Source organism: Strongylocentrotus purpuratus, unplaced genomic scaffold (assembly GCF_000002235.5).
Source record: "Strongylocentrotus purpuratus isolate Spur 01 unplaced genomic scaffold, Spur_5.0 spur5_scaffold_3, whole genome shotgun sequence".
Classification (NCBI taxonomy): domain Eukaryota; kingdom Metazoa; phylum Echinodermata; class Echinoidea; order Camarodonta; family Strongylocentrotidae; genus Strongylocentrotus; species Strongylocentrotus purpuratus.
Window position 1 is genome coordinate 36,576,520 of NW_022145609.1, and position 26,418 is coordinate 36,602,937.

General features: G+C 38.5%; 1 protein-coding gene across 1 annotated transcript in view; it reads right to left on the reverse strand.

Annotated features, from left to right (window-relative positions):
- Positions 1-38: 38 nt before the first annotated feature.
- The window catches only part of LOC763802 (transitional endoplasmic reticulum ATPase), a 28,902-nt gene continuing 2,522 nt past the window's right edge, over positions 39-26,418 (reverse strand). Inside the window, exons 3-17 of the mRNA XM_030996135.1 lie at positions 25,653-25,825; positions 24,140-24,220; positions 22,793-22,985; positions 21,886-22,017; positions 21,620-21,722; positions 19,302-19,435; positions 18,069-18,204; positions 17,713-17,825; positions 16,926-17,090; positions 14,149-14,484; positions 13,084-13,262; positions 5,074-5,203; positions 3,756-3,914; positions 2,821-2,978; positions 39-2,418 (exon numbers count right to left, since the gene is read on the reverse strand). Of these exons, the coding sequence (XP_030851995.1) occupies positions 2,313-2,418; positions 2,821-2,978; positions 3,756-3,914; positions 5,074-5,203; positions 13,084-13,262; positions 14,149-14,484; positions 16,926-17,090; positions 17,713-17,825; positions 18,069-18,204; positions 19,302-19,435; positions 21,620-21,722; positions 21,886-22,017; positions 22,793-22,985; positions 24,140-24,220; positions 25,653-25,825 (2,298 nt within the window). The 3' untranslated portion in view covers positions 39-2,312. The remainder of the gene's footprint in view (positions 2,419-2,820; positions 2,979-3,755; positions 3,915-5,073; positions 5,204-13,083; positions 13,263-14,148; positions 14,485-16,925; positions 17,091-17,712; positions 17,826-18,068; positions 18,205-19,301; positions 19,436-21,619; positions 21,723-21,885; positions 22,018-22,792; positions 22,986-24,139; positions 24,221-25,652; positions 25,826-26,418) is intronic.

A 26,418-nucleotide genomic window follows, 5' to 3' on the forward strand; every position in this document is an offset into this window, starting at 1 on the left:
AACATTCAAACTGAATTAAAAGCAGTCAAACACTCAAGTAATGGAACATGTATTTTATTCTTCATTTTTCAAAGCAGAAGAGACGGACGTTCAGAAAATTGCAAAAATAAGAGTAACTGAAGCACAAACTGAACTGTAAATTCTTCCTTAACTTCATAGATGTTGTTTTACTCTTGATTTGTTTTTAAATAACATTACTCTCTATATCTTGCAAATTGGTCATGAAAAAAACACACTAAACGACACATATTCTCTATAAATTATTTCGATACTGGTAATCCAATGGTGTACTTAAATAACTCTGGTGACCATGTGAATGATTTGATTTTCAAATCAACTATCTGAAGATGCTCATTTGAGTTGGAACAAATAGAGGTATCCCTAAATCCCTTTAGGTAAAATCCTAATAAAAACTGCACGCTGTAGCTTAAGTTAAGAATGAATGCATACGAAATTACGAATGGTCATACTTTTGATGAAGTTACCATCAATGTGGCAGTATTGTGTGTATGTATGTTGTGAAGTGTTATTACAAAATTCTTTTTTTAATTTACTGAGACTTCTTCAATTTACACTAGAGCTCTGGTATCAAAGAAATATAATCTGGAAAACAAAGTTGTTATGATTCTACCTTTTAATTCAACCCATTTACTTGTTTGTTGATATAATAGAGTAATAGTTCCTGAACTTAAATGCTTAATCTGAAGCAGAAAAACAATCCTAACTGCACTATCACTTGCTTCAATTTTGGGTTTCTGTCATCATATGGTCCTTATACATGTACACAGGTGGAATGAATTATGGTAATATTTTTTTCATTGTCATTGTACAAGTCTGAACAAAAATGAAGTGTAGCAGATCAAACATTTAGAGGAAAGTTTCAGGAAAAACTCTCCCCTTTTTTATGATCTAATAGATGGAGATTGTAACAATGGCTTAAAGGCAAATATTCATTTGTCAGGCTGTAGTGTAAGTCACAAATAAAAGACCCCAAATGAAGCTTCAGAAAGAATCTTTTAATCTTCAACATGACATCTACATTCCTTTCTAATTCGTTCCGAAAAACATATCATAAACACACAAAAATGTGGTGCACTATACTCCATACTATAATATCGGCACTAGAAACTTTACAATACACATAGTACACTTTTTTTGGCTTAGTTGTGCATTAGCCAAACTAAGGAGTTCATTCTTTATAAGAAAAAGAAAAACAAGATATATAAAAATCAAATATTGCTTGTTCCAGACTTCATTCTGTAACAAATATCTAATCAGCACAATAGCATTGTTTTGTGAAGAAAGAAAGTAAATTATAAAGAAGATGGATAAAAATGAGAGATTAAATAATAATAAGTGTATAAATATGTGCTCACTTCCACTTCTGTATTATGATTTAATCCAGTGAAACAGTGAACAATTCTTCCAGATTCTTGACTGTACAGGATATACATTCATCGTTTATATCAATACTTGTAAGTCATACAATTCAAACATTCCAACAGGACTGTCAAAATTAGAAAAAATCTCAGTGGGTTTGTTAAGTCTGAGCAATGTAGTTGCATCAGAAGTCAAATTCATGCCAATCAAAGCTTGCAAATTCATTTGGTAACTAAACCACCTTCCCAGGATACATTAATCTTCTGTTTGGCGAGACAGTGTTTGAGTAAGCTTTTCCAGCTTGGCTAACAAATGAGACCACCTTGAACTACCTACCATAAATTACAGTTTCAAAGTCTTAAATTACATTTCAATTTCATAGAATTAACATTTTTTTCATTTGATTCCTCAAGATTAAACATCATTACAGTGTAACATCTTGTTATTTTTGTCCTTTTATGGACATGTAATCTGTTATTCTGGTAGAATAAGGAGTTTTACAAGAATTACTGCCTTTATATAATAATGTGATAATTTCTCCATCACTACAAGTTTCAAGTTTCAATTTTTACACCTTTTTTTTACATCATCAAAAGAGATTTGAAGATGGTTTAGTTTCTAGGTTCCTACAATAAATCAGTTCTGTGTGCACCGACATGTTAAATATCACACAGTGTATACAAGACGGATTCCATATTGTTGCATAACCCTCAGGATTAAGCCCTTACAGGTTTGTGTTTTTTTTTTTGGTTGAATTTCCCTTATTAATTTTACAGTCCTAAACAAATGAACATGAAAAAGAATTACAATAATAATATACAATCCTTGAGGGGACACAACACCCAGATATAATAATCCTTCTATCTTCATCATTACTATTCTCTTGTATTACTGGAATCTTTGTGTGGCTGTTTGATACAGAGGCGACTAATCTAGTTGTATAGGTCATCATCCTCGTTGTCTTGATAGAGATTAGGATTGCCTCCCCCAGACCCTGGGGTGCCCTGACCAGCTGGTTGACCACTTTCTTCTGGGAATCTGCACATAAACAAGAGATGAAAATGGACCATTATAATGCTGGATATAAAAGAATACGTTTCAGCTTAATGGTAACAGCCACATATCCCAAATGGAAAAAAAACCTAAACTTCTTGAATTGTAAAAGAAGAAATTCAATTCAGGGCTATTTTCTTGATCTTTATCATCTCACACACATTTTTGTCTTTAATTTGTACTTTAAAGTTATAAGTGTGACCTGTTTTGGATATTTACCAAATTTGGCAAAAGGTAACAATTCTGGATAGAAGCTAAATTTCATCAGATTCAAAGTTTAATTACTCAATCTATTCTATTTTCATGGCATCCATACATGTATGTCTCATTTCAAATCTCACTGTTGTTTTGTATTCACTATTTCTTGATTTGATCTGCTCAACTGACCTGAAATTGGTACCGAATCCTCTGCTCTGCTGCAGTGTCTGTGAGAACATCTCGTACTTGCGGATGTCGTTGTCGCTGACCGACCGACGAGCATACTTCATGGCTTCCACAAAGTGCTCCTTGGTGATCTCTGGGACTGGATCGTCTTCATCCGTCTCCTTCAAAAACAACAGGATACAAAATATGAACAAATCATATCAGCACTGTAAACCCATTGACTCCTGGAACCAAGTGGCTCCAGTATTAAGTCTATGGAAATTAAACAATTCAGTAGCCAACAGGTAAGGCATCGTTCAAATGTGCCAAGGTAAACAACCAGTGCAAAGTTAACCACAGGTGCGCTAAACATTTCTGAATCTTATAACATGCAAGACACGTGCAGCTGTTGTATTTATTTGCAACCATCGCAAGGCCTTTCTGCAAGCATCGTAAATGCTATTTGGTGATGTTCACAGCTATAATGAGCCGTAACACATTGCACAACAGTTGCAAGCCACCTGCATGGAGGTTTTAAGTTCACCTCAAAAGGATTCTTTAATGTAAGGGGGAGGGGAGTTGTGAGGAGGGCACAAGGTGCACACGAGGGATTGTAAGAATGACGTGCGAATCGCTGGAATTAACCTAGGACCAAACTGCAGCTGCCAACACACACTTGCAAAAAGACGCACAGTGAATTGTTACCATGACATTAGTTCTAGTCTTGGGTCCAGGGTTACGGTTAAGAATTCAAACGGAAACAGAAAATGAAAGCAAAGGAATTGTTGCCAGAGGATACGTCACAAGGAAATGCGAAGGATAAGATATTGGTACGGGTTACTTTTCCTGCGAGGTCAAGGTTCGAAGCCAGTAACTTGTTTAGATTAAGAAATTGACCACAGAGTAACTGTTACCAGAGGGCGTGTCGTAAGCTCTAAAAAGAAATGTTGCAAACGTACCATGTCGAGGTCTGGGTTTGCCACACGTTCCCTCTGTTTCCTGATTTCCACCTCAATGCTCTGGCGGATGGCTAGCTTGCAGGCACGCTGGCAGATCTCTGTCAGATCAGCACCACTGAATCCCTGGGTGACCTTGGCAAGATATTCCACGTCAACTCCCTACAGGCACAAGAAATCAAGAGTACAAAAATGTCAATTTAAAACTAACTTTTAGACCTCACAGTGAACCTCACCAGGATAACATTCTGTGAATTGTTGTCATAATAATAATAATAATATTGGATTCTTATATAGCGAATGTATTGACCTTGCAAAGGTCCTCAAGGCGCTCCAACATTACTCGGCTATGCTAGGCTGCCGATTTCGACGCTCACAGCATTTTAAGGAATTCCTTCCTACTGGTACCCATTTAACACCTGGGTGGAGAGTGGCAAATGTAGATCAATGTCTTGCCAAAGGACATTAGTGCCGCGGCGGGACTCGAACCGCGGACCTTGTGATCGACAGTCCGGCGACGTATCCACTCATCAATGGTAAGTTTAGGCCAGCCAATCGTAAAAGCACTGAATATTCTGATCACACCACGGTCCCACTGATTGACTTGGAGCAGATTTTCTTTTAAGTAAAACAAGTCCAGTTCAGGACAAGATGTCACAATCCCTAAAGACAGATGTTATCAGAAAGCATTTTTCTCAGCAGGACTTTTCTCAGCCCCGAAAGATGGTTTGGTTAATGCCATTTCATCATTTCACATCTATTTTCGATAATAACAATTATGTTTGTGAATACTTCAATGCTCTTTCCAATCTTTATTATAATTACCCCTTGGGTGCAGAGTGGCAAATGTAGATTGATGTCTTGCCAAAGGAGATTTGTGCCCAAGAGTGTAAAATATACTCTCTTCTTTTCACGAGAGCTCTTCTAGGTTTTGATGTGGTATTAGTGCGATTTACTCACAATGATATTTAAGTATTTGTTTGTTTTTTGTAACCAGAGCTCTTTTAGAGCTTTTCAGAGCTACATCACTCACTGATCCCAAAATTTGCCATGAGGCCTAAAAAAAAAAAAATGATGTATTGCCCTTTAGGTGCCAAAATATGGGTCGGTCGGTTGGAAATCTTCTTTTTTTTTTTTACTCCCTCTTCGGGCTGATATATCTCAGTTTTGAATCCTTTAATACATTTTTTTCTAAAAACGGTAACAAAAAAATGAAGTTAAAAGCTGACCGCAGATTTCAAGATTTTTGGGTCGGTTGCTAAGGGCAATACAACATTATTTTTTTTTAGGCCTGATCCCAAAGCATCTAACTTGGTCTTACCTTATCCACAGGTGATTTCCTGAGGTTTGCATTTAGGATTGAGATCCTGGAGGGCTCATCTGGCAAGGGGATGTAGATAAGCTGATCTAGACGTCCTGGACGTAGGATGGCAGAGTCTACGATGTCTGGCCTGAAAGATGAAAATATGAATAGACCAGTTCGTAGTTAGCACACGGTAAAAATGACCCCAAATATCCACACATCTATTTAACATGGAAAAGTCTCATTTTGAGCGTCAGGAGGTGCTTCATGAATACATTTTGTTTGACCTCTTGAGAAGAATACTTCCACCTGTGTATCATAGAATGTACTGCAAGTTAATGAATGAATAATGATTACATAACTTTCATGTGCACGTTTCTAGTATTCACCTCGTTTGGTTTTTACAAATGACGTTTATTCTGCCCATGCACAGATTGTATCTACAACTGGCCTATAGGACTAGCTGTACTAAAAGATTGAACACAAAGAGTGATCCTCTGCACTGAAATTGAAATGTTATAGCCCTGAACTGACTCCAAACCAATGTCTATCAACATTTTCACCATTTGGGATTATTACAAAAATTATCTTGTCTATTTTCAGTTTGGTTTCAGTCTCATCTGGTATCACTTTTTCTATGGGAAAATTCCACTAAGGGAAGGCAACTTTATTATCACTCGCGTTCGTCCGGGTTCAGGACGATCGCGTTCCCTCCTTTGTTAGCAGAACGCGACTGTCCTTAACGCGTAAGGTAAGGGGGATTAAAACCTTCTCCATTCATCGCGTACCCTCCTTTGTTTAGAGACCGCGAGCGTCCCAAATGCGTCCCCAATGAAAGGGGCAAGAATGGGGGATTATCTTACATAATATTACATAATTCTTGAGAGGAATAGGGTTTCTATTTGTCGCGCTAAGAGGGGCAAGAACTCGTTTAATCACCTTGCCAGTAAAATTCCTTCCTTCCAGCGATCGGAAGGCTTTCCCCATTTTAAATGAAATGTAAATGAAATGAAAATTGTGTGAATCGCAATCAATGCAGAGGTCCGTTGTTTGAGGTTGCGAGAGAATGGGAGAGCTAGAGGTAGAGGGACGTAGACATGCATGTTTTGTTCTTTGAAATATTTACTCTACGAGACTATTATGTATTTTTTTATATGTCATCTATTTTGGACGTTTAGTCTTATGAAAACTGGTTTTTGAATGAATGATACTACGCCGCGGCCGCCTTGTAGCGACCAGGAGCGCGCGCTAGAACAATTTCTAATTTGCATACCCTGTGCCGCCCATTGAACCCTGGGAAGGGTAATAGACATTCTGATATTTCTATCGATCTTTTCGTGGGTACAATGAAAAGGCACAAATGAAGTAGAAAGTTGGATTGATAACCGTATCTTGGAAATGTTGTATAATCAACACCCAAGTTCAGACAGACCGCGATATTTACGATTGTCAGCCTACGCCTTTGTTCTGAGAGCGCGGACTTGTGGCGGGAATGTCATAATAAATCTGTCATTATTTGTATGTCGTTGTTGCGACTGGACAATGGTGAGGAGAATTTTTGTTCTGATAACAAAAACAGATCGAACAATTCCCCTTTTAATTCGGGTAATACACCTTGAAACACTCTCTCTCTCGATAGTAGTAAATCCATTTGTATCTCAAATCAACACTATTTCCTTTCTTATATTATCTTTCTCTGCAGGCCCTCTCTACGACCCTTTTTTTTGTTAGCCCTCTCTCTCTCATCCAGTCACCTTTCTAATCTCTCTCTACCACGTACTATCTCTCTTTCTTTAATCAACACTTTCTTTAGCTATAGTGCGTCCCATGAGAAAACGAAACGGAGAATTATCGATGTTTTATGATAACTTAATCAAAATTATAATAAATAAATGACACATATTTGTACAGGAATGACAAGGTTCCGTTTGAGTAATGCTTGCATTTCCATTATTTCCATAACTCCTTATATCAAATGAAAGAAGAGGATCTAAGCTTTACCAATATGTGTCATTTATTAATTATAACTATGATTAAGTTATGATAAAACATCGACAATTCTCGGCTTCGCGTTTTCTGAGGCGCACTGTATAGGTCGATTGCTTATCTGAAATGAGGCGTCATGTCAATCAACACCAAAGTTCCAAAACATCGCGTATATTTAACATCGTTACAGGTCTTCGTAATGCACACCCTCCCCAATTTAAATGCAATTCCGAGAAAAAAATATATGATAAAATTAAGTTTGTATTTAATTGAAGAAAAAAACAAGAAAACAAGAATTATTTAAAAGAGATTAGAGGGGGCAGATAAAGTAGGTGAAGGAAAAAATATTGAATTTCAAGATAAAGAAATCGGGAGATGTATTAAAGAATGAATTCGCAGTCTTGAACACAATTCAAATGTCTAATTTCAATGAAATTCTGAAAAAACGATATAATAACGTTATCATATTATAGGCCAAATAAAAAACAAACATGTTTAGCGTCCTGTTTTTTCGAATAATAGAAAGGAGGCCCTTTTTTTTTTTCCTTTCAAAAAAAAAAATAGGAGGCGGCCCCCCCGAAAGGAAGCGGGCGGGGACGCTAAACATGTATATTTTTTTACATGGCCTTAATCATTGAAAACAAAATCTAAGAGATGGAATTACAAAATTAGATGAAGTAAGTGATGAACAGGAGCGTAGGCAGGATTTTTTCGCGGGGAGGGGGGGGGGGTTAAATTGCGCCGAAAATTTTGCAATGACAGGCGGGGGGGAGGGGGGTAAGAGCACATTTTTTGTGTGTGTCCAGGATTTGATGTTTTGGGGTTCACCCATAAGCACACACAAAAAACAAATGAGAAGGGGGGTACCCCCCCCCTCCCTCTCACTGCGTACGCGCCTGGTGATGAAGATATAAATAAAGAAATACTAGAGTTCAGGAAGAAAGAAAGGATCGGGAGACGGAAAGATGGCAGCCGCAGGTAAAAAGGGCGACTAAATAAATACGAAAATGCATTGTACAAAATAAATCAAGGAAGGCAAAGATAGATCCACAACTTCACTTCACTCATTCTGGACACGTTGGAACTTAACATTTCATCACTATCTGTTATTTATTTGAGAAACCAACTACTACTACCAACTATGAGTGAGCAATCACTCATCACATGGCCTTGGTCGATGATACATAATACCATGGACCTAATACAGACATAATCCAATCTTATCAAAATGTCTCCCCTTTGTTCAGCTCCGATCCATTCTTGGCGGCCTAGCCCTTTCATGTTTGCGCGCTCTCCATCAGACATTCCCCTCTCTTTCTCTCTCTCTCTCTTGCGCTGTCTCTTTCGTGAAGTTATCTTCTCCTCCTCCTCCCCCCCCCCCCCCCCGAAAAGATAAGCGTGGGAAAACCTCTCTCTCCCTCTCTTCTCTGTCACATTCACTCGAGGTCATTCACTCGGCCCATAAATGGCTTTGTTTTTGTTTACATTAGCTCAGAGGCGGCTTCACAAGTCATGAACGAACTGACTAGTATGTCTGGTTACTATACTATGCAGTCAATCAAAATGTTCAAATTCATTTGTGGCTTCATGTTTTCATATCGGGCAATAAAAAAAGCTCCAAATTATGATATTTAACAATAATTTTTAACATAAGTATGATATAGTGAGATCCTACTCAAACTCGTGAATTTCTCATTTTTAAAGAACAATTTCCAGCAAATTACAAAATTTGTAATTTGCTGGAAATTGTTCTATATGAACTGGCCATGTTAATGACGCGGGCGTACGAACACATCGACAGCTCTTCAGAGTTTCTATCAATTGCTTTGGTGTCTCGGAGTCGACGGGTGTATATGTCATTTTGAGACGGAGAATTTATTTTACTCGAATATAAAGTAAAAGACTTGAAGAAATTTGAGTACTGCAATTTTTGTGAAAATAAGAAAATGCAATATTGTTTTTAATATAAGGAAAATAATTACAGCTTTAAATACATGACTTGGTCTAGCTCGATAAAAATCCAAACAACTATGGTCATATTCATTTTTTTTTCTTCGTAACATTGGATAACAAATTTCACAAATTCCAACATACTATAAATATTGATAATCTAGATTTATTTAGTGCAAGGGTAAATATGACAATGACTCGGAACATAATACAGGGATAACAATTAATCAAATTACTCTTAATACTTGTAAACGATTTTTTTTTTTTTTTTTTTTTAGGGGGGCGGGGTCAAATTTTCCCTCGTGTCGCGCCACGCCTTTTTAATTTCTTGGCGAGAGGCCTGATTATGCATAGAATAAAAAAAAATCAACAAAAGGGCAAAGTAAAACAACAGGGAAGCAAAGTTACATATCTACATCTTCACTTGTAAGGTACTACTACTAGCTACATGCATGCAATGTAAATCCTTATTTTTATTTCTATATTTATTTTGTAAAAACACTGACTTTTCTGCTGTGACTTTACATAAAACTCAGACTTTACAGAGCTGCCAAGCAGAACGTTTTTAACGTACTATTTATACGTTTTTTTAAGGGAAAATACGTATTTGTTTTGCTGTGCTAAAATTGTAAGTTCAGAGTACAGGCCTTAAATTTCGTCATTTTTAGGGCAAGGCCAGTTTGGCCTCGAGTACCTCATATTTTTAAGGGCACCAAGGCCAAAATATTTTTACAAAAAGGGCATCGAGGCCAAAATATTTTACAAAAAGGGCATCGAGTATGAGGCCAAAAAAATTGATTCTATTTTTGTTAGATGTCATGTGTATTTTATGAAACTTGTGCAGGATCAATTTCCCATGACTTTTAGCACCAGCTTCTTCACAGAATGTATAGAGGTCTACGGTACATACAAACAAGCAGGCGCGTAGCCACGGGGGGGGGGGGGGGGGGGGGGGGGGGGGGGGGGGGGGGGCACATGCCCCCCCTAAAATTTCCAGGATCGGTTGAAATTTTGTAGACCCCTTTTTTTTACCTCGATCGATTACATGTATGTGCCCCCCCAAACACCAAACTCTGGCTACGCGCCTGCAAACAAGGCGGCGGCCCGCAAGCCTTAGATTTAGCAGCCAGGAGCAAGGGGCAATTTTTTTTTTAAGTTGCCCTTTGCCACGGGAATTTACCAGAGCAAGGGGCAATTTTCCAAAAACAGATAGGCCGCTTATCTAATCATAAGTTCAAAGAGAGTCTACAAATGTTAATTTCATAATGTGAATAGATCGAACGATCAATTTAATAACTTTTTAATCTTAACAATATGAACAGGAAAGATTGATTAAGAACATCAAACTTGCACATTAAACAGTATTTTAAAGTAACTAAAAATATTGATGAGCAAATGAATAAATAAATTGTCAATTTCACAAACATCGAAAGTCAGAAGGACTTAATTGGCAAGTTTACCGGGCCGGGTATTCCAAATCAAAATCGCACCTCACACACAAACCTTCCGCCACTCTCTCGGTAGTAGGAGCAAATTTGAAGAAATTATCTTTTTAACTGTTATATAGAAAGGTCTACATAGGCCTAACTAATGAAATAAGATGTAAAAATGTCCTTATAGACATTCGACAGCTGAAAGTGACACGCTCAGCTCAGTTGCGTAACGTGCATTCACGAAACCAAAATCGTTCCTCGCACACACACTCTCGCCACTTTTGGTGGGAAGCTGTCGGGCTGGAAGTTTGCCAGCGAAACCGATGCACCCTCGGAATTTTACCGGGACTCGAAACGTTCGTCTTGGGAAGCTGGCGGGGTAGCTTTTTGAAGCGAGGTCGGCTGGTGGCAAAATGAGAGTAACTACGATCGAGAACATCGTAGGTGTTCTTAACTTATTAATAAGATAATTCTAAATTCTATTTGAGATAAAATAATAAACTAGGCCTACAAACAAACCTCGACAGATCTCTAATGACTATTTGAATGCTTGTTTATTTCTCCATTTGACGATTTGTTTTCTTGATCCTGGCCTTCGATTTGTACGTACGTGCGTGCGTCAACAGCATGCACCATATGCATATCATGCGATCGCATGAACGTACGTACGTACGTGCGCTAGCGCATTGCCTATATACAAAGGGCGCATTTTCACGGCACTTGCACTAAATACGAAGCTAGAAGAGAGCTCGTGGGCGGCAAACTGTTCGTGATTCGTGTATTTTTACTGTTCTAATAATTTATGGGCGCATTTTCACGGAAAACACTTGCGCCTTGCCGTCTAGTTTTAGATGATTATGGGCGCAATTGGTGGTTTTATGTGCGCAAATTTAAAATAAAAAGGGCACGTCCAGTTGGAAAAAAAGGCACGTCGGCCAGTTTGAAAAAAAGGGCACGGCCTTTTTGGCCGTGAATATATCTTTTTTTGGGAGGGCACCGCGGCCAGTCATAGGGGCATCGACGGCCTGGCCGTCGATGGCCGTCGATTAATTTAAGGCCTGAGAGTATGGCTGTGCGAACGTGGCTACAGGTTGGCTGTGAGAACGAGCGTATGCATAGTATGCATACACACAACACAGGGGATGTACACCACTCAAAGACGTGCGCATTACCCCAGGCCATGCATCCGATTGTGATATCAAACCAGCATCCACAACACACGCAAATTACATATCAGTGCACTGCACTACACACAGCGTCACTCACTAGTACAAGGAAATCCCGATGTCACTTCCAAAAATCCACCCCAAAAGCCAAAATTGCGGAATCGGAGCCATATTTCCAAAGCACGCGGTGGCTTAGCCAAGTTTTAAAAAACGGCTTCGCCCAAAAAAGCGCTTAAAATCAAGAAATCAGAGATTTTGTAACGAGTTTTTTCGCTTATCGCAAGCGCCCTTCGAGGGCTTTTGAGTGTGGTGGTATCTTTACCAGTACCAGCGCTGTTGGGCTCAGATCACGTGACCGCATTTTGGGGGGCTATCCACATGTTGTGATTTGCGCGAATTGCTGATACACGCAATGCAGTACTGATTAATAGGTTGGGGAATACAGACACCATACTAAATATGATTTATATATTTGCAGTGTCGCACAAGAAGCTTTTACTCATATATGCGGCTGTACGTAGAAAGACTTTAGGCGTTGCTGGTTAGGTTTATTATTTTAGCGCGCGACACATTTTTTAGACAAATTATTATCAATCAACACGGGAGGATTGCAGCTCTAGCTGTGCTTTCAAGACTGAAAATTCATCTATGAAAATCTACTATCTTGTATTTTAAACGCGAGCTAGACGGGTGCAACTATTGTCAGGGAACACCAGATTAACGCGTTCTAGACGGGTCAGCTATTGTCAGGGGACGCCAGATTAGGAAGGATTAGAGAGGGGCTGGATAGCGGTGAGGTTGATTGACAGCGGTCCTAGCAGACGGGATGGCTTCTTTTCTGGCTGCCTGCTCTATTGTCCAACAGACAACAATAGACGCGAGCAAGGGACGCCAAGGGGTAGCCAGCGTACAATACGCGTCCGGGAACGGGGGATTAAGAGATAAGTAGGCGTCCCGAACCCGGACGAACGCGAGTGATAATAAAGTTGCCTTCCCTAACTTAGAGGTGTGTTGATGTGGACTAAAATCTTTCTTATGTATCCAGTGTAGAGTTATACTATGGGGCCCATACAGCAGAGAATACATGAATAGAGAAAGATAGAGTGTGTGAGTGTGTGATTGAGAGAAAGAGAGAGAGAGAGAGAGAGAGAGAGAGAGAAAGAGAGATGGAAAGAGAAAGAGAGATGGAAAGAGAAAGAGAGATGGAAAGAGTAAGGGCATTTTGAATCTCACTATAAAAATGAATCTGACTTTCAGTGGATGCCCTTCTTCAAGAAACTGTGCACACGGCCAACGGGGAACTGAAGCGATATACTTCTCAATTGCTTGCAGCGAGGAGCCATTGCCGAGGACGCAGGTTCGAAACTGAGTCACATCTTTTGGATGGTGACGTTTAAAGGTCGGTCCCCAGACGTAAATAATCATATCTGATTGATACACGTCTGTAAAAACCCAATACACACACACAGAGAATGAAAGTGGGATGTACATACCTGTTGGTTGCACCGATGATGAAGACGTTCTTCTTGGAGCCCATACCATCCATCTCAGTCAGAACCTGGTTGATGACACGGTCTGAGGCACCACCGGCATCACCGACGTTGCCTCCTCGAGACTTAGCGATGGAATCCAACTCATCAAAGAAGAGCACGCATGGTGCAGCTTGCCTTGCCTAGTGGGTGTGGAAAGTAATCATGGAGTTTATCAATCAAACCTACATTTCATTTAGCAAGTGCTACAATAAACTCATTCTTTTTATTCTTGTAAAAGTAATTTAATTGTAAATCCGCTGAATATTCGGATCACACCACGGTCCCACTGATTGACTTGGGTAGAGTTTCTTTTAGTAATACAAGTCCAGTTCAAGTTTTAGGAAGACTGGAGGAAAAGATGTCTTAATAATGTCACAATCCCTAAAGACAGATGTTATCAGAAAGCATTTTTCTCAGCAGGATTCGCTCAGCCCCGAAAGATGGTTTGGTTTAATGCCATTTCATCATTACACATCTGTTTTCAATGATAACAATACATCATGTTCACATTGTGAATACTTCAATGCTCTTTCTAATCTTTATTATACTTAACTCCTGGGTGCAGAGTGGCAAAATTAAATTGATGTCTTGCCAAATGACATTTCTGCCCAAGGGTGTAAAAATTACTCTCCTGTTTGCAGGAGCTCTTCTAAATTTTGATGTAATATGAGTATAATTTACTCACATTTAATAAAAATTAAACGATTTAAAACCAGATACTTCTCAAATATATTAAGAAGCTTTCATAAATAGAAAAGTTTTATATCACAAATAGTTTCTGATTTCTCCGATTCATAATCTTAGAATCTGTTTCCGTTGCGTTTGGTTTATGTGATATTAACATTAAGTTTGAACTGAGTTTTAAAGAATTTTCTTTATAAAGTGTAAAACATAACAAATTGCTATGAGATTAGAATGGTATTTCCCAGTTTGTTACACATTCCCTTCTATATATGACGTGTGATATTGATGCAATTATTCACGATGTAAGATCTATTTCCATCGGAGGATATCTTTGTGACTGACCTTGTCAAAGACATCCCTGACATTGGCTTCCGACTCTCCGAACCACATGGTGAGCAGCTCCGGACCCTTGATAGAGATGAAGTTGGCCTGGCACTCGTTGGCGATGGCCTTGGCGAGCAGGGTCTTACCACATCCTGGGGGACCGTAGAAGAGCACGCCACGGCTCGGGGTCATGCCGAACTTGAGGAACTTGTCTGGATGCTCCACAGGGTACTGTACCAGCTCCTGGAGCTCCCTCTTGACGCTCTCCAGACCCCCGATGTCCTCCCATGACACGTTGGGCACCTCCACCACGGTCTCACGCAGAGCACTGGGGCTGCTCTTGCTTAATGCATACTGTAAAGAGATTAAGAGAAATTTACAAAATCTTGAAAAACATGGTGGCCAAATCTTAGAAAAGTCTGTGAATAACATAACTTTGGCAAAATATTAACAGATTTTGTTTAATGACTGGGGTTATGAGCAATCATATCCTTTTGCACTTTTAAAGATAATGACAATGGACTGCCTGTCTGTGATTCAATGGGATCATTCTATGAGGACAACATGAGGGTTAACAATGTTGCCTTTGACCTGAATATGCTATAAGCAAAAACGTATCAAGAACCCATGTGCAGTTTTTAAAGATTATTACATACAACTGCCTGTGAAAGGTACTATGTCCAATTTGCGGGCCAAAAAAATGAAAAGGTTAAATTCCAACGGTATTTGGAAGACAATACCAATTTAGAACTTCCCTAAAAAAAAGAGGGGCTTGAAAATGTCTTTAAGTGGGAAAATAATGACTATTAGTTGTCGAATCGACTTAGGAGCTATAGAGCCAGTAAGTAATAGTCTGTCTTTTTCAGACCATTGTACCGAATGGTCGTACGTTTTATGCTTCGCAAAGATGCAATCAGTTTAATTTTGGCCATTACAAGAAGTGGGTTATTGATGTAGACAAAATGCTCATGTACCCTTTACAGCTCATTTTATGTATGTTATTACCAAAGATGAAAAAGCCAGTCAGTCACTCAATAGTGTCTGACAGTGAAGTCTAGCAAGTAAACGGGTTTCCTCGCATAACTTGAATATTAGGACACTGCTAAGGTTTAAATTTCACAGACTGGACATACATGACATATCTATAATTCCAGCAAAGTTCTACAGAATTTGATGTTGGCTGCAAAAGGGACATAGTATGTATCTTTAAGGAATCAATGAGAAAGTTCTTCATGAGGGCAATGTTAGGGGTAACTGTATCTAGCCTTCGACCTGAATAGAGCATAGAATAGCCCTATTCAGTCTAATGAAGAGATTGTGTTTTATCTACCTCCATGAATATGCCAGTAGCAGAAAGGGAATGTCCACACTGGGATAAATTGGAGGATTGTGTAAACCATAAAAGAAGACTTCAAAAGAAAAACCAATTGACTGATTTGTAGATCCAAATTACATAAACCAGACTAGATCATAACACTTCCAGAGATGCCAACCCTATAGGATGGCTGTCAGTAACATTTACCATATTTATCCGTAACAAATGGGGGTCCTTCCGTAACGCAAGACACTGCAGCATAATTTTCGCGCAAAACGTACACAAACACCCAATCACTCTTACTGCATTTCAAACCTACCATTTTTAAGTCCAAAATAAAGATGTGCATAAAAACGTTTTTAAAAATCTGTTTCCAGTCAAAGGATCTCCTCCTCGGGTACTCGCTCTTTTTAATGAATCCATGATAATATTCAGAAAGAAAACACCTCGTTCAAGCGTCGAATGGCAAATTTGAATCGACAGTCAAATAGCAGAACTCGTATCCTACACACGCACATGTACACTCACCGGTACCACAGACACACCAGCCCAGGCCGCTAGGCCCGGCGTTCATGAACAACAACACACCGTATACCGCACTTGCAATGCGCCCGCTGAATCACCGAAGTCTTCGCTACTATACTTCGAATGGGTGGCTTAACTGCAGCAGGCGCCGCGCGCACGATCATCTACCACCATGCTCCCCCCAAAAGGCACGACCGCACGTAGCATACCAGTATCAAAGCAGTAATAACGGCGGCCGTGTTGTTTCAGAATTAAACAAGATGGCGGCGGACGGACCATGTGCGCGAAAGTGCCTATCCAATGCGTGCGACATGCAGCGCTGTGTACGGAGGCTATGTGATAAGGCGGCATTCGCTATAATGTACTTTTATTTATAGTTTCCCCGTAACCTTTGATTGTTTACCGTAACGCCGTAACAAGAGCATTAAAACCGTAACAAATACGGCGAAACCGTAACGGTTGGCATCTCTGCACTTCCAAACAGGCCTCAAATCTAATTTACAGCTAGAATTTATGTGGCATGACAGCTCAGAAGGAAAACAGGGTTTCATGACAGGGAGGTAAAAACTTTACCAAGTTGAAGCACTTATGCCTTTTGTTAACCCTATATAGCCAACATCATGTCTTGTATATCTCTTGTACATTTTCAAAAGGAATATTGTACATCAAAGGGCAGGAATACAGCTCATTTTTCAGAATACCTACACTTATTCTTTGGAGTTATGACAGGTTATATCTCCCCCAATTGTAAACATCTCATTCAATCAATCGTAACTTCACACTAAGTCACTGATAGATACAATGCGTGGTACGATACAATTAACTGTGACAAAGTTTGAAGATATGATAGATTTTTCAAATTGATTGTAATTCAAGCTTTAATGTTACTTGGCCATCATCAAGAAAAGAATAATTATAAATTCTTATTTTATTTTTCATTGTCTGCGTTTCTTACCCTGAAGTCATCCATGGTAACGGCAAGGGAATCCAGGACCTCAGCATCGATGTTTTCTTCTTCCAGGTCGATGAGATCCATCTTCTTACGGATCTGCTGCAGGGCAGACTCCGAGCACAGAGCAGCCAGGTCAGAGCCCACATGGCCATGGGTCTCGTTTGCAATCTGCAATGGACAGACGGTAAAAGAAGGATAATGATGACCATTTGACCCTTTGGAACAAGTCACAAGAAGCTATTAATGTATTTTGTGCATTTCATGAAAAAAGAAATTTCAATGATATAAGTAAGTCTGCCATATGCTCCAAAAGAAAATCCCTTTATTTATAACGTTTGCTATAAGCAATCAAAAATATCTATTGAGAGAAATCATATTTATCACTCTTTGCCCCATTGTAAAATTTATGAACGACTGTATTGGTGGTTTTGAGCCAAGAGTCACATGATACTTGACCTGACATATTTTGAAATGTACTTTTAATATCTACAAGTGTCAAATATTCCATTACAATAATACATATTTTTTCAGAAACATTGGGGAATACCAAGATATGCTCACTATTTGGTTTTCATGGGTTCTATGATCACATCACAATAGCAATGAATACAGAAACAAGTTTGATATACACTGTATTTATTAACTTTACCTATGTACAGACTTAGCTGTCATAATCCCTGTGGCTATGGCACTCTTTTCTATTGCAAAGGTGTAAAACCTAATTCGAAATCTAATATTTGGTACGTCACGTGTTTATGTTACAGCAGTCTCAAAAGGATCAAATTCTTACCTGTTCAAGGTCTACGTCATCAGCGAGTTTCATGTTCTTGGTGTGAATGCGGAGGATTTCAAGACGGCCGGTGGAGTCAGGAATGCCAATGTCTATCTCACGATCAAAGCGACCTGTAGCAAAAGGTAGATGATGTATTTTAGACATAAATCAAAACTGAAGGCTTTAAGCTGCTTCTTGAGAAATCATATCTATTCTGAATGTAAATCACAATGCCTTGTTTCACCCAAATCAAAGTTGGATACCCCGTTTAACAAATATGTAACAATCTGACTCCCCCTTCCCCTTACAGCCAAGTGAGCACACCAATAACCTGACTGTTTGGGGTTGAAGAACAATGTATTGCTGGCACTTACCGAATCTACGGAGAGCTGTGTCAATGCTGTTAGGCCTGTTTGTGGCTGCCATGACGACGACATGTGACCTTTTCTTCAACCCGTCCATGAGGGTCAAGAGCTGTGACACAATTCTTCGTTCAACTTCTCCATGGGTCTAGAAGAATCAAATTCATAACATTATGTATTGATTACTTCGGCAGGCAAAGGTACCATCAACATCGCTATCTCCATACAAACTATTTAAATAATGAAAGTTTTAACTCAACAACATGTAACATAATCCAAGGCACTGACCATAAAACCCAAGACTCATTGAAGGAGGAGCCAGGATATGCCATACAATAATAATGCCTCCGCCAACACCTTTGGTAGCAGAGGCATAGGCATAAAATATAAGGAGTTTAACCATCTGAAATAAAACATCTATTTTTTTTTATGGCAAAAAAACTCTTGCAAATTGTACATGTGCAGGTTTTATTGAATTACTCCACAGCATCAAAATGTCATGACTCTGCATTACTCATGAACTTTACTATGGTTCATTTCAAGTTAGTTTCTTGCAAGCGATGACTTTTGGTTTAACAGGACTTACTATGGATAGGCCTACAGCTCCCTAAAATTGACTAACTGTAACGATATTTTCAAGAAAAACATCACATGTCAATCTAGGTGCTGTGGCAGAAAGAAAGGTCCCCTTACATTCATTTCAACATTAAAAATGTGCAACATGAATTTAACATCATGGGAATTACTTAATGTCAGACTGTTAGTCAATAAGATATTCTGCATGAAAACTACATAATGAGCACCAACTGTATATAGCCTTCGACCTGAATAGAGCATGGAATGGCCTTATTCAGTCTAATGAAGAGATTTGTGTTTTATCTACATCCATGATAATCCCAGTGGATGAAAGGGAATTTCTACACTGGGGTAAGTTGGAGGAACATCCAAACAACTAGATTCACTTTCAATATACATGTATTAACATGTACATGTAAATAAGGTTTTATTCACTAATTTAACCGAAACAAGACATCAAATTTTTCCTCACCCTCGAGATAGGAAGGCAAGTTGGAGAAGTTTCCGGTGGGAAGATGGGTTCAATGCTTCAGAGATCTTTGCACACACAGACATATTAATTGGTAATTTAACCAAGTCTTGTGTCAGCAAATTATGATGCAATACACATGGACACTGACTACTACATGGCTTTAATTGTGACAATGTTTAACTGTTCATCAGTCTTACCTTTTCTCTCTTGGGTGCGATTGAGTCAAGTTCATCAATGAAGATGATTGCAGGAGCGTTCTTTTCTGCTTCCTCGAAGGCTTTGCGTAGGTTGGACTCGGAATCTCCAGCCAGCTTACTCATGATTTCTGGTCCTGTGGTCCAAAAAAAAAAATTAAAAAATGACAATGACAATAATTGTTTGTTAGGGTTGTACAATACACACGGCCTGGTGACATTTGCTCTGCAGACAATTTCATACAGCAGACCCTTCAGATGCTTCATGAGGACAATGATAGGGGTAAATGTATCTAGCCTTCGACCTGAACAGAGCATGGAATGGCCCTATTCAGTCTAATGAAGAGATTGTGTTTTATCTACCTCCATGAATATCCCAGTAGAAGAAAGGGAATGTCCACACTGGGATAATTGGAGGATTGTGTAAATCATAAAAGAAGACTTCAAAAGAAAAACCAATAGACTGAATTGTAGATTCAAATTACATAAATCAGACTAGATCATAACATTTGAAAACAGATTGGTCCACCAATTTTCTATAGTGACAAGTATCCACTTCTTTATTCTTTTACAAATCAACATATTCTTTTTTATCTAAATAAAAAAAAATTAAAAAATTGTCTCCATGTAATCATTTTGCCAGCAATATTTCTTCACTTAAATTGCCTTGATCAAACAGATTCAGTGAAGCACAGACATAATACATGAATAAACATAAAATCTATTAAATCTATCAGGTATCCTATTTCTATTTCCTACAAGTTTTTAGGTCCTCCTCATCTTAACCCTACGTTAACTGGGGGGGGGGGGGGGGGGGAATTACGCGACCACTCCCAAACCGCGGCAGATATAACATTTTCCTTCATGACTTTTTTCTTCTGAGTCTTACGCATCTTTTAAAACAATTTTTTCGAAAATCGGACATATAGTTACAAAGTCACATGACCTTTTGTCTTCGCATGTCAGCCCGAAAATCGCTCTTTTTTGTGATTTGTGTACAAAACATATGGAAATGTCATTTTTCCTTAACCCTACGTTAACTGGGGGGGGTCAATTTGACCCCCCCCCTGTAGAAATTTCGCGACTACTCCGAAACCGCGGCAGATATAAAATTTTCCTCTCATGACTTTTTACTTTCGAGTGTTACGCATCTTTTAAAACAATTTTTTTGAAAATCGGACCTACGGTTACAAGGTCGCGTGACCTTTTGTCTTTGCATGTCAGCCCGAAAATCGCTCATTTTCGTGATTTGTGTACAAAACATATGTAAAAGTCATTTTTCCTAAAAATAGATAAAACATTGGTTATTCAGTCTTGTTTAAAGTTTAGATGTTTGTTTTGGGGTCAAAATAGTTGAATTGTAGTTATAAATGAAATAAAACAACAAAAACAATAAAATACATAAGTTAAAAAAACAATGAAATACATAAGAAATTATAAAAACAAGAGATAACATAAGGAATAACCTGGCTCTTCCAATTTTTTGTGTTGTATTATTATTCCAAATGGTCTAATAAATATATGTAGTGAAAAAGAATACTTAAATATGAATAATCTATGATTTATGGGCCGAAATGTGAATTTTATGACCTTATTTGCATAAATTACCATAAATATGCAAATGAGTGAATTTTTCAAAAATTTGAAATTACCATAGTATTCTATACACTTCACTTGACATGCATGCAAATTTTCGCGGCGATCGGCGGTGAAACGGCCGAGATCTTAGGGGGGGGTCAAATTGACCCCCCCCCAGTAAAAACCTGGTCTGAAATAGCCCAGTTAAAATAGGGTTAAAAGAGATAAAACATTGGTTATTTAGTCTTGTTTAAAGTTTACGTGTTTGTTTTGGGGTCAAAATAGTTAATTGTAGTAATAAATGAAATAAAACAACAAAAACAACAAAAACAATAAAATACATAAGTTAAAAAACAATGAAATACATAAGAAATTATCAAAACAAGAGATAACATAAGGAATAACCTGGCTCTTCCAATTTTTTGTGTTGTATTATTATTCCAAATGGTCTAACAAATATATGTAGTGAAAAAGAATGCTTAAATATGAATAATGTATGATTTATGGGCAAAAATGTGAATTTTATGACCTTATTTGCATAAATTACCATAAATATGCAAATGAGTGAATTTTTCAAAAAATTGAAAATTACCATAGTATTCGATACACTTCACTTGGCACGTAATCAAATTTTGTGGCGATCAGCAGTGAAACGGCCAAGATCTTAGGGGGGGGGGGGTCAATTGACCCTCCTTGTCTGAAATAGCCCAGTTAAAATAGGGTTAACCCATCTCTGTACTCACCGTTGATAAGGAAGAAGAATGCACCGGTCTCATTGGCTACAGCTCTGGCGATCAGCGTCTTACCAACACCAGGAGGTCCGTATAAGAGAATGCCACGAGGAGGCTGCAATGGAAGAGATGAATAAAGTGAAAGATTATTATTCATTCATTACCAACAAATGGGGTGGATAACTCTCAGAATGCCGCAAAACTTAACTTTATCTTTAAGTTCAACTTAAAGTCGATCTAGTCTTTGTGAAACACTCCCCTTGAATGACGGCACATACCTTGACTCCGATGGCCTTGAAGAGAGCAGGGTGACGAAGGGGCAGTTCAACCATCTCCTTGATGGAGGCCAACTGTTTGCGGCAGCCTCCGATGTCATCATAACCAATCTCGTTCAGATTTTCCTCCTCGTCCTGCAGAACATAAAAAGAAATTACTACATTAATATTTGTCTTCTTTGCACAGGTACATGGCCATCATGTGTATTCTTGTACCGCTCTGCGGGCTTGTTGACATTGCCTCAACAACAAATCATTAAATTTAATTACACAATATTGGCAACCTATCACAATCTACTAATAGCTTAGTAAAAACCGTGCTCATATGTTTAAATCAAATTATTTTCTTTCCTTATTATTTCTATTTTTGTGGACATTTCCCTTATAAATGCTTCAATATGCAGGCGTTTGGCAAGGAATGAAAAGTACAACATGTCACCTTCCATTTATAAGGAAATGGTGCAGATGTGGAGACCTCTGTGGACCTCTGTGGAGACCTCTCTTTGAAAAGGATTTTTCGACCTGCATCTCATAGAAATTACCATCAATTCAAAAATGGATATTAATTACTTAACTTTCATGGGTGCTTATCCATTACTCCTAGTAGTGGGTTTTACACATACATGTAGCTAAAAATGACCCACAGTAACCGTTTCTGAGTAGATTCTAACTACAACCGGGCTCATTATCTAAAAAGATATCTTAAAGATATTTATGCGCGGGTATATAGTCGTTCGTGAAGTAGGCAACTTGACGAACACTGAGCCAACTGGTATTAATGTCCTGTACGGACGTATGCATAAAGGGACACTCGTACGCAAAGGAGCGTAATACCCGTTGGCTCAGTGTGCTGCCCTCTATTTACCCACGCATGAGCGACTTTAAAATCAGTTAGTGAGCATGCACGCACCTCTCGCTTGATTGCATCTCCCTCAAAGTGTATGACTGTATCAGGTGAAACGATGCAGTATGGTCCGGGGTCTGTTTCCACCACTTTGAATTCTACCGCCCTCATGCCTCCACGGATTTGAAAGATGTCACCTTTCCTGACGGGGCGGTACGCCTCCTGGAAGTACGGCCTCAGGTATACATCAAAGAGGTTTCTGATGAAAAGATAGAAGAAAGAAAGAATTTGTTCAATATCAATTTGAAGTTAATCCCATCATCTCTGTTTCTCTCACTTTCTCTCTCTCATTTCTCTCTCCCGTTACCCCCCCCCCCCCCCCCCCCCCCCCCTCCTCCTCTCCTCTTCCCCCCCCCCCCCTCTCTCTCTCTCTCTCTCTCTATCACTCTCTACATTCCTCTCTCTTATTTCCAAATCTCCACCTATCTTCCCATCTTTTTCTTTCTCTGTCTTTCTCAATATCTTTCTCTTGTGTGTTACAGCAGCTCACTGTCAAACTACAGAATGGCAAACTGGTTACCAAGTCAAAGACAAGGGCCCAAGGGGAGAGAAAAACATAAGAGCTGAGAGAACAAAAAGGAAAGAACTATCAAATATAGGAAGATAAACAGAGGGACTCGCAATAAATAATCAGGAAAAAAAGGGAAAGAGAGAAATAAAATGTGTGAACAAGAGAGAGAGAGAGAGAGATAAAGGGAGACAGCGAGAGAGATGGAGAGAGAAATAAGAGAAGAATGAGACTATTTTAGAATGGAAAAGAGAGAACGAAAGTTAGGGGTTAGGTGGATAATCATCTTGTATTTCATTTTTAAAACAGTAACATCACAATTATCAGATGTTACTGGGGTAAGAATGAAACAGAATTGCTCTGCCTCTGCATTTTACTGAAACAAGGGAACATGATATCCCATGCCAGTGGTAATCAAAGGCTAAAAGATACACTACAATGACAGAAAGCTGTTCATGGGCACCAACTATCAGTGTCACCAGTAGCTCTTTCATTATTATAAAAAATTAACAACAACAAATGAGAAAACAAACAATGACACATACTAGTATCAAAATCATTACTGTCAATCAATTCATGATCTAATAGGGAAGCACACAAGTAACACTACCATATTAGGCTCCGCACGATGCAGGAAACCACAGCTTTTAAATAATTTCCTTGGCAATTGGGGATGAAAAATAGTAGCTGTGCACTTCAAAGGTCCAATGCATACTCACTTGTCTGCATATTATATGATACAGCAATATAATACTTGTAATCATATAAAAAATCTCAGTCAGTAGTTAACCATGTCATACATCATGTATGTGAATGAAACCAAAGGATCACTTCTCAAAACTTACCCGGAGATGCCTTCAATTGTGTCGTCAATAGGTAGAACATGGATACGCTTGCCATACTTCACATCTGGGCAGGCTGTTACACTACAGAGGGAGAGAAAAAAATACTTTCATCATCAACAACCTGCTCCAATAACTACATGTAGCTTCACAGATAGGTCACTTTTACCCCATAGGTTACCAACATGACATCATCTGTTCACAGTACATGTGATGGTTCATCAAACTGACAGCCCTACTACAGCCTGGACCCAGTAACAAGGAAAATTACGCCTGCAGTGTTAAATTTTGTTCATACTTCTCTTTTCTTGGTAATTTATAAGATAGAAAATGACAAAACACCTTTGACCTGATTTACTGTAACACCTGCCCTCCCTCCCCCCCCCCCTTCTTTCCTCCCCCTAGAAAAAAATTATTATAAAAAAATGGGTAAAATGCTTCAGGTAGTTAAGATCCAGAGTATGAGTTTTACATGTAAATCCTTGATAAAGATCTTGAATTATCGTCCACCCTCCCAAAATTAATCATGGGGTATTTCCCAAAGTCCAAAGTACAATGAACAACAATATTTGTATAATTTGTTATTAATGCTGGCAATAGATCTGGCAAAACACACATCAGTATTGTCAACTGTGACTAATGAACATAAAAGACCCCCTTCCCCCAATTGTTATCAATTCTGGCCATGTTGTCTAAAAATGGATCTTGCAAAATTCAGACCAATTTTGTCACCTGTGACTAATCAAACTAAAATAGCTACTTCCTGTTAGATATAAACAGTATTCAATGTCTTTTACAGGAAATGGCAAAATGAATACATGCATACTGGAGGATTTGTATTTCCTATTAAACCTTAATACCATACCAGCCAGAGAATGAACATACACATGTCATAATTCATGCGAGAAAAAAAAAGTACCAAAAATGCTCAGTGGTCTAATGTAACTTAAATACGGCACATTTTTGTCACAATAAATAGTGTGAAAAGTATGCCAAAAGGTCTGTTGAAATAGTTGGAATTACAATTTATACTTAAGAACTTCAGTCTTGAATGAGCCTACTGGATTACTTGTGTAAACAGTGGTTTTCCCCATGAACTACAAGGACAGGTCCAAGCTGTTCTCTGAATCATTCATGCCCCTTGTAAATATGATTTTTTTTTCTTCTTCTCGTAACTCAAGAATGAAAGGAGGATTAGTTGAATTAGAACCTTTGTTGAATAATTTTTAGAAGTATATTTTGATAGGTAACATTCTCAAGAAACATAAATTAGGAAAAATCAATTTTTCACATACTCAAAAAATTACAAAAGTTGGTAAGGATATAATTAATTTAGTTGTTAAACTGTACATCCAAACTTTATGAAAAAGATGGTAGTAGCATAAGAGAGAGAAAAAAAATGATGCAAACAAATATATCAGCAGCATTAAAAAAAACAATAACTGATCAAAATGACTTCGATTACCTTATTAAAGTGGGCAAATGAGACAAATGCAATCACGTTTTATATCCTTACCTGACAATGTCTCCTAGACGAACCCGAAGGTTACTCCTGACGACTCGGTTGACACGGATCTTGTCATCTGTTACGGTGTCATCTGAGAGAACAATGCAGACGGTGTCTCGCCTTTTCTTGCCTTTGAGCATGACTGTGTCTCCACGGAAGAGCTGAAGCTCATCCATCTTAGCCTGAAGATTTAGACAAATTTATGGTTAATGAATTTCCAAACCATTTCAATTTCATATTCAATGTTTATTAAGGTATGGAAAATTCTACTCAGTTACATGTACATGCAATATCTGTAAGGAATATGTACATAAACAAAAACACTTGATAAGAGAAAAATTTAAGCCTCAATATAGTTATTTTACAAAAGTTCAAATGGATCATGATCTACTTTTTTTTTTTGGGGGGGGGGGGGGGGGCGGGGGCGAGATCCTTATCTAGGCTATAAAGTGAACATGCAGTAGATAAAATTTAACTGAATAAAAGGCAAGACAAGGTCATAGGATAGATAACCCTTTCTTTAAAAAATGAGAGAGAGAGAAAGAAAGAGAGAGAAAGAGAGAGAGAGAGAGAGAGAGAGAAAGAAAGAAAGAGAGAGAGAAAGAAAGAGAGAGAGAAAGAAAGAGAGAGAGAAAGAAAGAGAAGGGGAACTAACCATACATGTACACCTGCACAGTACCTACTACAGTACAACTTTACAGCGAAGGAGAAGAGGAAGAGAAAGAAAAATTAATGTAATAATAAAAGAACAAGAAGAAGGAATTGGTCCAACTGA